The 15322-nt window shown below is 35.7% G+C and overlaps 1 protein-coding gene across 4 annotated transcripts in view; it reads left to right on the top strand.

Annotated features, from left to right (window-relative positions):
* The window catches only part of dock11 (dedicator of cytokinesis 11), a 72447-nt gene that overhangs the window by 25410 nt on the left and 31715 nt on the right, over positions 1 to 15322 (top strand). For all 4 annotated transcript variants that reach the window (XM_083542242.1, XM_083542241.1, XM_083542240.1 and 1 more), the window contains exons 16-29: positions 8 to 84; positions 1494 to 1678; positions 1803 to 1868; positions 2246 to 2338; positions 2944 to 3067; positions 3156 to 3277; positions 4278 to 4358; positions 4479 to 4568; positions 7155 to 7276; positions 7434 to 7503; positions 7959 to 8084; positions 8583 to 8654; positions 9260 to 9406; positions 11576 to 11659. In XM_083542242.1, coding sequence (XP_083398368.1) covers positions 8 to 84; positions 1494 to 1678; positions 1803 to 1868; positions 2246 to 2338; positions 2944 to 3067; positions 3156 to 3277; positions 4278 to 4358; positions 4479 to 4568; positions 7155 to 7276; positions 7434 to 7503; positions 7959 to 8084; positions 8583 to 8654; positions 9260 to 9406; positions 11576 to 11659 — 1459 coding nt within the window. The remainder of the gene's footprint in view (positions 1 to 7; positions 85 to 1493; positions 1679 to 1802; positions 1869 to 2245; positions 2339 to 2943; positions 3068 to 3155; positions 3278 to 4277; positions 4359 to 4478; positions 4569 to 7154; positions 7277 to 7433; positions 7504 to 7958; positions 8085 to 8582; positions 8655 to 9259; positions 9407 to 11575; positions 11660 to 15322) is intronic.

Below are 15322 nucleotides of genomic sequence, written 5' to 3'. Positions count from 1 at the left end.
CTTGTAGACCTGAAAAAAGTAAATTGCAAATCATCCCAGGACAAATAAATATCGCCATCCAATGTGTGTCTCCGGACTTGCAAAGTAAGTCTCTAGATCACACCTTCAAAAAATCACTTGGGTATTGTATGTCTGTCATTGTAAATACAGTTTTTGCAGTGATTTGTCTGCTATGCAGATGTTTTATAACACTTTATTAGGCTGCTCTGAACATGAGGCAATCACATGAGTACATTTGTACCAAGGCCACATCAGTTTATCTGATCTTTGGGTTCAGAGATTCTATCTGTTAAAATTTTATTCTATACCATTCTATTTTTTTCCTTTTATATTGGTAAATATGAATATTATACAGTGGAACCCGGTTATGTCGATGTCCTAGGGGGTTGCCAAAAAGCATCGAGGTAACCGATGATCGAGATAAACGAAAATCAAAATGGCGGCAGTATATTAACTTGCTTGAAATTTCTTTATGTACATGATGTGCGTTAATAAATGAGAATGTGCATGCACGTGTTTTTGAAGGTTTTTTTTTACACAACAGCGTTGCCGCGATTTGTTTGATGAAGGCATGCTATAAAAATACATACAGTACATGTTTGTCAAGAATCCACCTGCCACACCCCCTTTGGCCCCCTTCAGCGTGGCAGGTGGATTCTCGGCCGCTTTCTCTGAAGCTCCCGGCTTTAATCGCGCACCTCAAGTAAAGTCCAGTAAAAGTCGTCTCAGTGTGTATTTGTTTCTATTTCAAACAGCAATTTTATTGATACAAGCATGTCTTCCAAGCACCCAAGTATGTCTCCTGCTTGTAGTGGAAAAAAAAGAAGAGAAGAGCCATCAGTTTAGAGCAGGAAATAAAAATTTTAAATCAGCATGAAGCACAAAAGACTGTCACAGTCATAGTACCATCTTCGACTTATGATATTTTTGACTTACGATGGAGTCTTCGTAACGTATCTCCATTGTAAGTAGAGGACTACCTGCATGTGTTACTGTAGTTCAAACAGTATATTGATTACAGTGCAAATGGACAGAGACCTGAAAGTGAACATTTAAATAGTATTATTGTCATTATTATCATTATTATTATTAATAATAATAATTTTAATCCATGGTTTGTATAATAAAAAGAAGAACAAGGGCAGTTCTGTGCTGTGTGTATTCCAAATTCAGTCCAAAACTCCCTTTTCTCTGCTCCTTGTCATTACCTTTCATTTTAAGCAGTAATAGATTTGGTATGACAAACATTTTGTATTAATTATGACATATGCATAGCAATAGATTTTTGTCTGGCATTGACTTTGATCATTTTTTGTGGAAGTGAAATACATCTGACTAAATCCCAAAATGCTTTGCACTAGTGCACTACATAGGATGGGAATTAAACGAAAGAAATTGAAATAGGAAATGAATAAATGAATGAATGAATGAATGAACACTTGTACAACAAAAAAATATTCTTATGAGACTTTTTAATGCTTTTGCTGTCTTAGATTCAGTGACGCCTTCCTACATCCCCGTGAAGCCGTTTGATGAGCAGTGTGAGAAAGTGTCTGTGGAACTAGAAGAGTTTATCTCTGAAGAAGCCAAGTACAATCACCCTTTTACCATCTATAAAAATCAGTTGTATATTTATCCCCAGCAGCTGAAATATGAAAGCCAAAAGACATTTGCAAAGGTAAAAAGCCATAGACTTGATGTTTGGCTTTTAGTGACTAGATTGTATATCTGATGCAGTGATATGAGTTTGATTAAGTGAAACTAAGTTGACTGTTTGTTTTTATATTCTGTCTGTGCTTCAGGCGAGGAACATTGCCGTGTCTATTCAGTTCAAAGATTCAGATGAAGAGGGAGCAGGCCCACTTAAGGTACTGCATCAGATTTTTCTAATGTTTAACAAATGTTTGAAAGGTTACAAACTTTCAGGTTTAGAGGGTTAGACTTTCAGTAGTTTTGCGACTGTTCTGTGGTCTACTCTATTCTGAACTATCTATTTCATTTTGAAAATGTTCAGTTTGACTGAATAGACAAACGTGGCCTTATAAATTTTATGAAACCAGTCACATTTTTTTTTTTGCAATAAAAAAACATAATAATAATATTAATAATAATAACCAGAAACATTCTTGCATAAGACAAATCCCTACTTCTCAGGTTCAATTCTGACTCCTCCTTTCCTCCTGGAAGGTGGAAAACTAGAATTGGTAAAGAGCTAAAATAAACAATTATTTATTATCTATTGCAGTGTGTTTATGGCAAGCCAGGGGAGCCATTGTTCACCACGAGTGCATTTGCCGCTGTGCTGCATCACAACCAAAGCCCAGACTTTTACAATGAGGTAATATTTTTTACAGTATGTCAAAAGTTAAAAAATAAATCATAGGTTTGTCTCTGTGTAGTTTGATTGCTTTAAATGATGCCATTTTATTCTTCCCTTTTATCAAAGCAAGTTCCTTTTAACTTTACAAAGCAATTGTGAACTCGATGCAAATTCATCTCAGGGAAATCCAGAAACAGTTTGTCAGATCATCTGCTGTCTTCAAATTACATAAACAGTGAATAAACACAAAGGTCGTTTTTGTTTATTCCAGTTTTGAGTCACAGGACATTTAAAAAAAAAAAACGGCATGATTTATTTATTTTTTTAATATGCAGAACTACTGTTAATAAGATCAGGAAATGAAACTCGCATTCACTTGTATGTTATGTTGCTGCCACCTTGTGGCAAGAAAAATAATAAAAGAAATTTGTTAGAGAACAGAATAGGATTTTACACCATGGGGTAGCAGGATGAAGAGATCTGGATGTAGTTCGCACTATAATATAGTTTTTATGAGACATAAGAATGAGCATGTATTATTAAAAATAATTGTAAAAAAAAAAAAGTAATATCCTTGTTCTGATTACCGGAAGAAAATCATTTCTTATGTCGTTAACTTGCAGATTAAAATCGAGCTGCCAATCCATGTTCATGAGAAGCATCACATTCTCTTCACCTTCTACCACATCAGCTGTGAGCTTAGTAACAAAGCCAGCACCAAGAAGAGAGACGGAGTAGAGACCCTGGGTAAGAGTGGGTGTGTATGCACATGTTCGAAATAATTCAACAGTTCATTATTAAAGTAGTCCATTAAACTGTTATTATTGCATTACAGTGGGATATTCCTGGGCACCATTACTAAAAGATGGAAGAATACAGTCTTCAGAACTACAGCTTCCTGTTTCTGCTACTTTACCTGCTGGGTATCTTTGTGATAAGAACCAAGACTCTAAGAGGGTAGGTGCTTCTCCTTTAGACAAGGATTTTTTTTTTTTGTGACTCTTTACTTCTATGACTAAAAAAATTACAATTAAATGTCTCCCATGCTCAAATTAAATCAGCACTATGCTGTGTTAAATCAGGAACTCATGTTCCTCAGTAGATTGATATTGTGTTTATTCATCAGATTATTTCATCGGCTTGTCATTCCAAAGTGTCCATTAATACTCAAGTTGTTATTTCCTGAAGGATTTTTTACAATTTGGTTATATTAAATAGATTGCTGTTTAAGCCAATAAATTTGATCCTTTTTTCAAAACAGATTTCTTTTCTTAAACAAAAGTGATGAGTCGAAACGATCAATAAACCAGTTATTAAAAAATGATTACATTACTTAATACTTTGAAACACCATTAAATCGTAAGGTTAAGATGGCTAGCTAGCTCGCTAACTAATCTAGCTATTGGACTGATATATAAATTAGCCAATGTTAGCAATTTTCACAACTTTTGGTCTTGACTGAAAATATATATATTTTTAAAGTATTGGTAACCTGATACTTGGATACTAAAATCCCTGTGTCTCTGTAACAAATGTGCTAGGGTTACTTAACAGATTGCTAGCTGGCTGTGTTTACAGCTAACAGGAGGACATGTAGCTGTTTACTCATGGTATATTCATTGATGTGACATGTGTAAAGGTGTGGAGATGTTCCTTTGACAGTCTAATAGATTATTTAAAAAACATTTAGACTCGTTTATTATTTTATATCAAATTTTTTGTTTCTTAAATCCATATTTTGTATTGCTTTCTAAAAGAGTGGAAAAATAAAAGCACTTCATATAAAAACAGAGATCCATTTTATGAAAAAAAGATGGTCAGGCATTATAAGAATGATGAATAAGCAGAACTCATGATCAGCGTTTTTAGAAAAAAAATACTTATTGAGACGTTTTTAATAATTTATCTTGAATTTGGTCAGTTGGTAATCTATTTTTTTTGTCCTTTCTTCAACAAGTCACCAGAGATCAAATGGGTGGAGAATGCTAAGCCTCTGTTTAAAGTGAAGACCTATGCAGTATCAACAATTTATACTCAGGTAAGAGGTGTTTATTGCAGTGAGTGAAGAACATCTGTTTCTAAAACAAAATATATATAAATATTTGAGTATCCCACACAATGGAACTGAGTGTATATATGTGTGTTTGTCCCTGTCTAGGATTTGCACCTGCACAATTTCTTCCAGTATTGTCAGCTGAGGAGGTCGACGTCAGAGGGGAACCTGACGGATCTCATCAAGTACTTAAAGGTGAGCGCATTTAGTGGACCAACACCAAAGTGTGGATATATTCAAACACTTTTTGTGAACATTGTATATAAATCGAAATATAAATACAGATACAAAAAAGAGATAAGCTCAAATAAAGACCATGTTCAATTAACATGAACATCAGTGGACCTTAGTATCTGCCCTTTCAGTGCTATTATTTAGTTTTTTGTTTTATTGTATAGAAATTCCATACACACTATGGGTTTAAATCCAGAAACAGTTATAAATAATTGGACTAGTAAATAGATACAGATATTGTCCTAGCATTGCCTGTAAATAAATAAAGTTTATACAGTGTATATATATATATATATATATATATATATATATATATATATATATATATATATATATATATATACACAGTGAGGAAAATAAGTATTTGAACACCCTGCTATTTTGCACGTTCTCCCACTTAGAAATCATGGAGGAGTCTGAAATTGTCATCGTAGGTGCATGTCCACTGTGAGAGACATAATCTAAAAAAAAAATCCAGAAAACACAATATATGATTTTAAACTATTTATTTGTATGATACAGCTGCAAATAAGTATTTGAACACCTGAGAAAGTCAATGTTAATATTTGATACAGTAGCCTTTGTTTGCAATTACAGAGGTCAAACGTTTCCTGTAGTTTTTCACCAGGATTGCACACACTGCAGGAGGGATTTTGGCCCACTCCTCCACACAGATCTTCTCTAGATCAGTCAGGTTTCTGGCCTGTCGCTGAGAAACATGAAGTTTGAGCTCCCTCCAAAGATTCTCTATTGGGTTAAGGTCTGGAGACTGGCTAGGCCACGCCAGAACCTTGATATGCTTCTTACAGAGCCACTCCTTGGTTATCCTGGCTGTGTGCTTTGGGTCATTGTCATGTTGGAAGACCCAGCCTCGACCCATCTTTAATGCTCTAACTGAGGGAAGGAGGTTGTTCCCCAAAATCTCGCAATACATGGCCCCAGTCATCCTCTCCTTAATACAGTGCAGTCGCCCTGTCCCATGTGCAAAAAAACACCCCCAAAGCATGATGCTACCACCCCCATGCTTCACAGTAGGGATGGTGTTCTTGGGATGGTACTCATCATTCTTCTTCCTCCAAACACGTTTAGTGGAATTATGACCCAAAGGTTCTATTTTGTCTCATCTGACCACATGACTTTCTCCTATGACTCCTCTGGATCATCCAAATGGTCATTGGCAAACTTAAGACGTGCCTGGACATGTGCTGGTTTAAGCAGGGGAACCTTCCGTGCCATGCATGATTTCAAACAATGACGTCTTGGTGTATTACCAACAGTAACCTTGGAAACGGTGGTCTCAGCTCTTTTCAGGTCATTGACCAGCTCCTCCCGTGTAGTTCTGGGCTGATTTCTCACCTTCCTTAGGATCATTGAGACCCCACGAGGTGAGATCTTGCATGCAGCCCCAGTCCGAGGGAGATTGACAGTCATGTTTAGCTTCTTCCATTTTCTAATGATTGGTTCAACAGTGGACCTTTTTTCACCAAGCTGCTTGGCAATTTCCCCGTAGCCCTTTCCAGCCTTGTGGAGGTGTATAATTTTGTCTCTAGTGTCTTTGGACAGCTCTTTGGTCTTGGCCATGTTAGTAGTTGGATTCTTACTGATTGTATGGGGTGGACAGGTGTCTTTATGCAGCTAACGACCTCAAACAGGTGCATGTAATTTAGGATAATAAATGTAGTGGAGGTGGACATTTTAAAGGCAGACTAACAGGTCTTTGAGGGTCAGAATTCTAGCTGATAGACAGGTGTTCAAATACTTATTTGCAGCTGTATCATACAAAGAAATAGTTTAAAAATCATATATTGTGATTTCTGGATTTTTTTTTTTAGATTATGTCTCTCACAGTGGACATGCACCTACGATGACAATTTCAGACCCCTCCATGATTTCTAAGTGGGAGAACTTGCAAAATAGCAGGGTGTTCAAATACTTATTTTCCTCACTGTATATATATATATATAAATAACTTGCAAAACCATCACCATGCCCTCAAATGATCCCTTCCTATCTCTATCTAGATAGATAGATAGATAGATAGATAGATAGATAGATAGATAGATAGATAGATAGATAGATAGATAGATAGATAGATAGATAGATAGATAGATAGATAGATAGATATAAGGGATGATTTGAGAGCATGGTGATATGCATGCAGAATATCACATTAATAGTGATATTAACATTAATTACATTCTTCTTTCGGTTTGAATTAAAGGTTTCTAAGCTTTATATCTTCTATAACACTATTTCTCACAATAGGTTTAGGTTAAAGTTGCAATTAAATTTTCATTTCTATAGTAACAACTTCTGCATAGACCTGGTATGGCACACACTCCACATATTACATATAACTATTACTGTTATAATGAACTTCTGTGACACACAACCTTAAATGTCTTATTATTGTCAATGAAATCTCTTTATCTCTAGGGTGTACAAACTTTTGCCTCAACTCTGTTAGCTTAAATGAAGCGTGCAGTATATCATGAGGTCATGGCCAAAAAGTATTGATCTCTTCTCTTTCTTCTCGTCCCGTGGCAGTGCCTGCACGCTGTGGAGACTCAGGTCATCATTAAATTCTTGCCCACCGTGCTTGTGCAGCTGTTTCAGGTCCTTGTAACGGCAAGCAAAGAGCCTCAAGAGATCGCCATCAATGCCACCCGGTAAATTCTGTGCTTTTTGGGTTGGGCTATGATGAATTGATTAAAGATGCATGCAAGCTTCTTTTAAATGTTCCCAGTCTTTAATTAAGATGTTTGATTTGTACACAATATACAGTCTGAGGACAGTAATAGTAACAGATAGTTATGTTCCCTACAGTGTGATCATTCACATTGTGTCCCAGTGTCACGAAGAAGGGCTGGAGCACTACTTGCGCTCTTTTCTAAAGGTAGATATAATTATTATTGTGTCTGTGGTAATTCCTACTTCCTACTTCATTACAATCCATACAATTTGTACTTCCCTTTTGCACATTAAACTATATTTGCACTATTTGTAACTACTACTTTATAATCACCTAATATATTTTCTCATATTTTCTTGTATTTTCTCACATTTTCTATTATTTTATATTTAAGTTTCCTTTTATTTAAGGCACAATTTTCTGAGCAGCTGATCAGGTTTACATTTCACTTCAAGTTTTAATCATAGTTGTATATATACTATGTTTGTGACAACGGAAATCTTGAATCTTTGAACTCTTGAAATCTAGGCTATTTATCTGGTTATTGATATTTGTAACAGGTTGATTTTACTGTAAAAAAAAAAAAAAAAAGAATACTGTTTAAATCTAAACTTTTTTATAAATATAGGTTTGAACGAAAATGTCTCTCTTGTTCTCAGTATGTATTTCTCACAAACAATGCCGCATCAGGAAACACAGTGAGCACACATGAAGTGTTAGCCACAAACGTCACAGCAATTCTCAAGCAAACTGCAGACTTTAACACCTGCAACAAGCTACTGAAGGTATTATTATTATCATTATTATTATTACTATATAATATTAAGTGTTAATATAAAATTAACATCTAAATTACACAGAATTTGCATGCTCTCCCAGTTCATCCGGTTTCCCCAGGTTCTCCTGTCTCTATTCATTTCCAAATTGTCTGTATTGTGTGTGTGAATGTGTATGATTGTGTGCGTGCGTTTGTGTGCGTGCGTGCGTGCGTGCGTGCACGCACACGCGCATTGTGCTTTGTTCCTGGTGTACTGAAGATAAATGAGTGTGTAAAACATGCAATGCGTTCTCTGAACAGCAGGGGGTACTGTAGTCGTTTCCCCTGTTTTCCACAGGATCTCAGTTTTCGTTACATGCAGCCTCAAAACTGAATGTTATGTTTTGTTTTTTGTTTTATTTATCTCTGCACCAAATAAGCAGAGTTAGCATCAGTCACAACACCTTGTGAAGATGATAAGTTTGCTTTCTTTACTACAAGTGCACTTATTTGTCTTATGTTTCAGTACTCATGGTTCTTCTTTGAAGCAATGGCCAAGTCAATGGCACATCACCTCTTTGAAGGCAATAGAATGAAGGTTGGTTAATTTAAAAGTTTTGGATCATGGTTTGTTATAACCTTTCCTTAACACTAGAAGTACTAAATATTAGCCTCCGTCTCAAATGCAAAACCCATGGACTTGAGTACAATTCTTTTTTTTTGAAGGCCACAAGTTTGATATTTATTAAGGTTGCAGTTTAGGGTGCAGTTTTGTTCCACACCTCTATAAATGTGTTCTTCTGTGCACTGTGCTTTTTGGAAAAATGTATACTACATTTACTATATAAAAAATCCACTGTCTTTAAAATTAATTTAAATGTTTTGTTCAAATTTTTTGCTCATATTTGTTGAGTTTCAACGATTATAGAGACAGACGGAAAACGTGGAAGGGTTCCCAAATTGCATATTTAAAGATTCCTTAAATTTTAAAATAGGTATAATGTTCCTCAGCCATTTGCTGTTTTGTTTTTATCATATCTACACTCTTATTTTCTATATGATGGTTTCATGATGTCCCAGTAAAAAAAGAGCTTAGTAAAGATCTAACGAAAGAAACGAGTAAATGGCAAACGCACAAAATAGTGTTTTTTTTTCAGAGAGCAAATGGGAAATCTAAATGAAAGTTTTACATTTCTCTCATAGATGCCTAGAGCACAGAGGTTCCCCGAGTCATTTCAGCAGGTGCTGCAGTGTCTGCTGCTCTCCATCATGCCTCACATCACCATACGCTATGTAGAGATTCCTGAAGAGGCTCGGTGTGTCAACATCAGCCTGGCCAACTTCATCAAGGTCTGTGTATCTTACTTTCTTAGGCATCTAACCCACATCCACACACAAAGTCAGAATCAAACGATTAGCAGTTGATAGAGATGAATCACTTGTTAAATAAAGAACAGTGTATTGTCTTTTATATTTGACATGTTCACTTAGTGTGTACTCACTTTTATTGCCAGTTACTTAGACAATAATGTCTGTACGTTGATTTATTTTTAGAGGAGGGTAAATATTTACTGCTATACAAGTTGCACATTGACTAATCTAAATTATATCTAAGATTCATTTCTATAGTATTGTCCCTTGAGAAGATACTAAAATGGTTTCTTAAATGTGGGGGTGTACTCACTTTTGTGAGATACTATATATATATATATATATATATATATATATATATATATATATATATATATATATATATATATATATACAGTGAGGAAATTAAGTATTTGAACACCCTGCTATTTTGCAAGTTCTCCTACTTAGAAATCATGGAGGGGTCTGAAATTGTCATCGTAGGTGCATGTCCACTGTGAGAGACATAATCTAAAAAAAAATTTCCAGAAATCACAATGTATGATTTTTAAACTATTTATTTGTATGATACAGCTGCAAATAAGTATTTGAACGCCTGTCTATCAGCTAGAATTCTGACCCTCAAAGACCTGTTAGTCTGCCTTTAAAAATGTCCACCTCCACTACATTTATTATCCTAAATTAGATGCACCTGTTTGAGGTCGTTAGCTGCATAAAGACACCTGTCCACCCCATACAATCAGTAAGAATCCAACTACTAACATGGCCAAGACCAAAGAGCTGTCCAAAGACACTAGAGGCAAAATTGTACACCTCCACAAGGCTGGAAAGGGCTACGGGGAAATTGCCAAGCAGCTTGGTGAAAAAAGGTCCACTGTTGGAGCAATCATTAGAAAATTGAAGAAGCTAAACATGACTGTCAGTCTCCCTCGGACTGGGGCTCCATGCAAGATCTCACCTCGTGGGGTCTCAATGATCCTAAGGAAGGTGAGAAATCAGCCCAGAACTACACGGGAGGAGCTGGTCAATGACCTGAAAAGAGCTGGGACCACCGTTTCCAAGGTTACTGTTGGTAATACACTAAGACGCCATGGTTTGAAATTATGCATGGCACAGAAGGTTCCCCTGCTTAAACCAGCACATGTCCAGGCACGTCTTAAGTTTGCCAATGACTATTTGGATGATCCAGAGGAGTCATGGGAGAAAGTCATGTGGTCAGATGAGACCAAAATAGAACTTTTGGGTCATAATTTCACTAAACGTGTTTGGAGGAAGAAGAATGATGAGTACCATCCCAAGAACACCATCCCTACTGTGAAGTATGGGGGTGGTAGCATCCTGCTTTGGGGGTGTTTTTCTGCACATGGGACAGGGCGACTGCACTGTATTAAGGAGAGGATGACCGGGGCCATGTATTGCGAGATTGCGAGAACAACCTTCTTCCCTCAATTAGAGCTTCGAAGATGGGTCGAGGCTGGGTCTTCCAACATGACAATGACCCGAAGCACACAGCCAGGATAACCAAGGAGTGGCTCTGTAAGAAGCATATCAAGGTTCTGGCGTGGCCTAGCCAGTCTCCAGACCTAAACCCAATAGAGAATCTTTGGAGGGAGCTCAAACTCCGTGTTTCTCAGCGACAGGCCAGAAACCTGACTGATCTAGAGAAGATCTGTGTGGAGGAGTGGGCCAAAATCCCTCCTGCAGTGTGTGCAAACCTGGTGAAAAACTACAGGAAACGTTTGACCTCTGTAATTGCAAACAAAGTCTACTGTACAAAATATTAACATTGACTTTCTCAGGTGTTCAAATACTTATTTGCAGCTGTATCATACAAATAAATAGTTAAAAAATCATACATTGTGATTTCTGGATTTTTTTTTTTAGATTATGTCTCTCACAGTGGACATGCACCTATGATGACAATTTCAGACCCCTCCATGATTTCTAAGTGGGAGAACTTGCAAAATAGCAGGGTGTTCAAATAATTATTTTCCTCACTGTATATATATATATATATATATATATATATATATATATATATATATATATATATATATATATATATATATATATATATACAGTATAGTTGTTCCTCAAAATAATAAAACTTTTATATTTTAGTGAAAATGATTCTGCTTCTCATTACAGCGCTGTTTGACCTTCATGAACAGAGGATTTGCATTTAGTCTTATAAATGATTACATGTGTGGATTCAGCGAAAAAGATCCCAAGGTAAGAAGTACTGTACTATATGTATTGGGTTTGAGGTAAGTGTGATCTAAAAGAACAATTCCATGTAGCTAGACTATTTTTTTTGTTGCATAACCCCTGACCAGTGGTACAGAACACTGTATGGATAAAAGTATGTGGACACCTGAGCATAAGATCCCATTCCACATTCAGTTCCCATTTTTGTGTTGTTGTTATAATAACCTCCACTCTTCTGTTCCACTAGAATTTGGATTGTGGTTTGGGGATTTGTGCTCATTCAGCCACAAAAGCATTCATAAAGTCAGGAACTGATGTGGGGTGAGGAGGCCTGGGGAGCAGTCAGTGTTTCATTTCATCCCAGAGGTGTTTAATAGGGTTGAGTTCAGAGCTCTATAGCAGGCACACAAGATCTTCCCCTTTAACCCGTGTAAGTCATATCTGGAATCATGGAAATGTCAGTATCATCAGTACAATCAGAATTTCATATAGTGCACATTATATTTAATACATTATTATATAATTTTTAGTGTATGAATATTATTGATTTCAGAAACTTCAAAATCCAAGTTTTTTTTTTCTTTTTTTTTAATTAACAAAATACCATGGACGGACTGAGACTGTGTAAGTAAACAACTGCCTTTACTTACAGCTTATTGAGAGTTAAAGAGAATGCATAATTTGCATAACTAGACTACCTGACACAGCCGAGTGGTAAAACATATTCTAATATGCAAAATAGTTGAAATTTGACCGTGTTAGAAACTTTGTGTCCCAGTGTTTGATCCAGCCACTGTTGAAAAGAAGCTGTCAGTAGTTTGAATTATCCGAGTTATTGTCTAACAATTTTCATTATTAAGGTGGCATTGTCACTGCTATTAAACCCTTTAAAACTTTTAAAGCTGGATCATTACTTTAAAACCTGCAATAGATCACGAAGTATAATTAATTATAAGATGCAAATTGTATACAAAAACACTAAGATCTACCAAAATTAGCTCTCAACCACTACTTTGATCATTTCATAGTGCTGATAAAATATAAATAATAAACAGGATGAAAGAGTAACTGTGCTTAATGCTCTCTGAGTGTATTTGACTTGCAAATACAATTACATCCTCATTCAAGTGCACTTTCTGAAAATTAATACACACTGTACACTCACATGATGGCAGACATACTTAGCATTATTGCCAGCAGCAAAAAAAAATTAGTAGGGGGGCTTTTGTTTCTGGTGATCGTATATGAAAATAGATAAATATCTTTATAAAAATACATCTGTAGGTTTGTTAAATGTTTTGGGGCCCTAAATGTCTTTATCAGCATGTGACCTTTTGTCTGAGAGTGTACTGAAACGAAGTTCAACAGTTATTTATATCTATCTATCTATCTATCTATCTATCTATCTATCTATCTATCTATCTATCTATCTATCTATCTCTCTCTCTCTCTCTCTCTCTCTCTCTCTCTCTCTCTATATATATATATATATATATATATATATATATATATATATATATATATATATATATATATATAGTATTAAATACACAAGTGCTTTTCATATTTATTTTACAAGTTTTCCAACATCCCCCCCCCCCCAACAAAAAAACACAAAAAGTTTTGACATTACAAACAATGAGGAAATACCGAACAACATCATTAGCCCATTGCACCTGACTGCATTACCTGTTACAATGTGCACATGCCTTCCAATTTCACTATTAATTTCGCTTTGGGGAAAGTGCGACACCTTTTTCAAAATATGAAATCATTGGCGCCCATACTAAATAAATAAGCGTTCGGTGGATTCTCTGAGAGTATTTAATTTTCTCCAATTCCAAAAATAGCATGCGATCTCTAAGCCAGTGTGAAACTAAAGGTGGTTAACTTGATTTCCAAACTAAAAGACAAGCAAAAGCACAAGTGTATTGACATTTCCTGGACATGACTGTACCTTGCTCAGGTACTCCAAAAACTGCCATTTCAAACATATGAGCCAAATGTGCTCTAGCAGAGCGACAATGATCACATGTGTCAGTTACATTGGTGTATATCTTGGACAGATTAACCTTGCTATAACAGAGTTTGTGGAGGACCTTGAACTGAATCAAGCCTAAACGAGTACACAAGGTTGTCCCATTCACTCTAAATAATGCATTGTTCCAGGTTTCCTCTAATATGTCCACTCTCAAATCTCTTGTCCACTCCGCATGGATTTTGTTCAGATTAATATTTTTAACTGACATTAAAGTATTATACATTTTAGAAATTACTCCCTTCAAATGTATGGACATATTTAAAACTGCAACGATTCCTGCTCTAATGGTTTTGGATTAGATGACGAACTTGAAAATATCTAAACAAGTGTGATCTTGGCAGATTGTATTGGCAGATTTGAGAATGAGGCAAAAACATTATATATATAAAAAGATCACTAAATTTGACAGGACCTGACTGTTGCCACTGACTGAAAACTGAGTTCCAAGGAATAGGTGGTTCTTGAATATAGGGCTGGCTATGGAGAAGTCATTAAAACCTCCCCAATATTGCCTGACAGAGAATTGGATGTGTGAAATACACTATATGGACAAAGGTGTGTGTGAACACATTAGCTTAGTATGTGCTGAGCTTGGTTACACAAGGTGTTAATGAAGTAAGGGACTGATGTAGGTTGAGGAGGACTGGGGTGCAGTCAGCAATCCAAATCATCCCAAAGGTGTTCAGTAGGGTTGAGGTCTAAGATGTATTGCAGGTCACTCAAGATCTTCCACTCCAACCCATATAAGCCATATCTTCACTTCACTTTACTTTATGCAGAAAAGCATTGTCATTCTGGAGGTTTGGGTCTTCTAGTGCAAGTGAAGGAGAAATGTTATTCTACAATTATGTGCCTCCAACTTTGTGGTAGAAATTTGAGGATGAATCACATATGAAATTGGAAATTTCAGGTGTCCTAATACTTTTGCTCATTCAGTATAATGTATGAAATGTGAAGTATGAAATACCATATGGAATTGTACCTCATAAATGTGTTTAATGAAAACTATTTTATGTAATAATTTTAGCAGTATTTCTAAAGATGTCACTTGTTTTATTCAAATACAATTCAGATTCTGATATAAACCGGCATTAGATTTACTATTTAAAACAATGGATAAGGAAAAAAAATTATATTTACCTCATGAAAGATTTGTTGAAATGTCTGATACTCATAAATCTGGTGTTATGGGCTTCCCATCCAAAATATTTCACACAATGTAATCAATGTTTACTTGAGTATGTGCTCCTAATCTGGGAAAAACTTTTTTAAGTCCGTCACTAAATCATAAGGAGAGGGTTGTAATAAAAATACATAGTAGGCAATCTAATAGTGGTTTCCCCTGAATTGCATCTTTATCTGTACTCCTACACAAGTGCAGCCTGTGTAGTAAATTAAAATAGTTATCGTAGTAAAAAAAATCACGTGTCCCTGTTTAACCTCAAAGAGAAAACTGACATATTTCTAGGTCTCCATGAAGATAAAAAATAAATAAGTAAATCAATAACATGCCTACACACAGATGTTCTCACACAGAGAAAACACACACTTCTTCATCAAACAAAAAAATCATTTTTATTCATATTCTTTTAAACCCAATGAAAATTACAAGAGCATTTAGGCTTATTTAAACATAAAGGCTTTTA

The sequence above is a fragment of the Silurus aristotelis genome (genome assembly GCF_946808225.1).
Source record: "Silurus aristotelis genome assembly, chromosome: 5".
Lineage (NCBI taxonomy): Eukaryota > Metazoa > Chordata > Actinopteri > Siluriformes > Siluridae > Silurus > Silurus aristotelis.
Note: the sequence above shows the minus strand (reverse complement) of the source record. Positions and strands in the feature narration are given on the sequence as shown.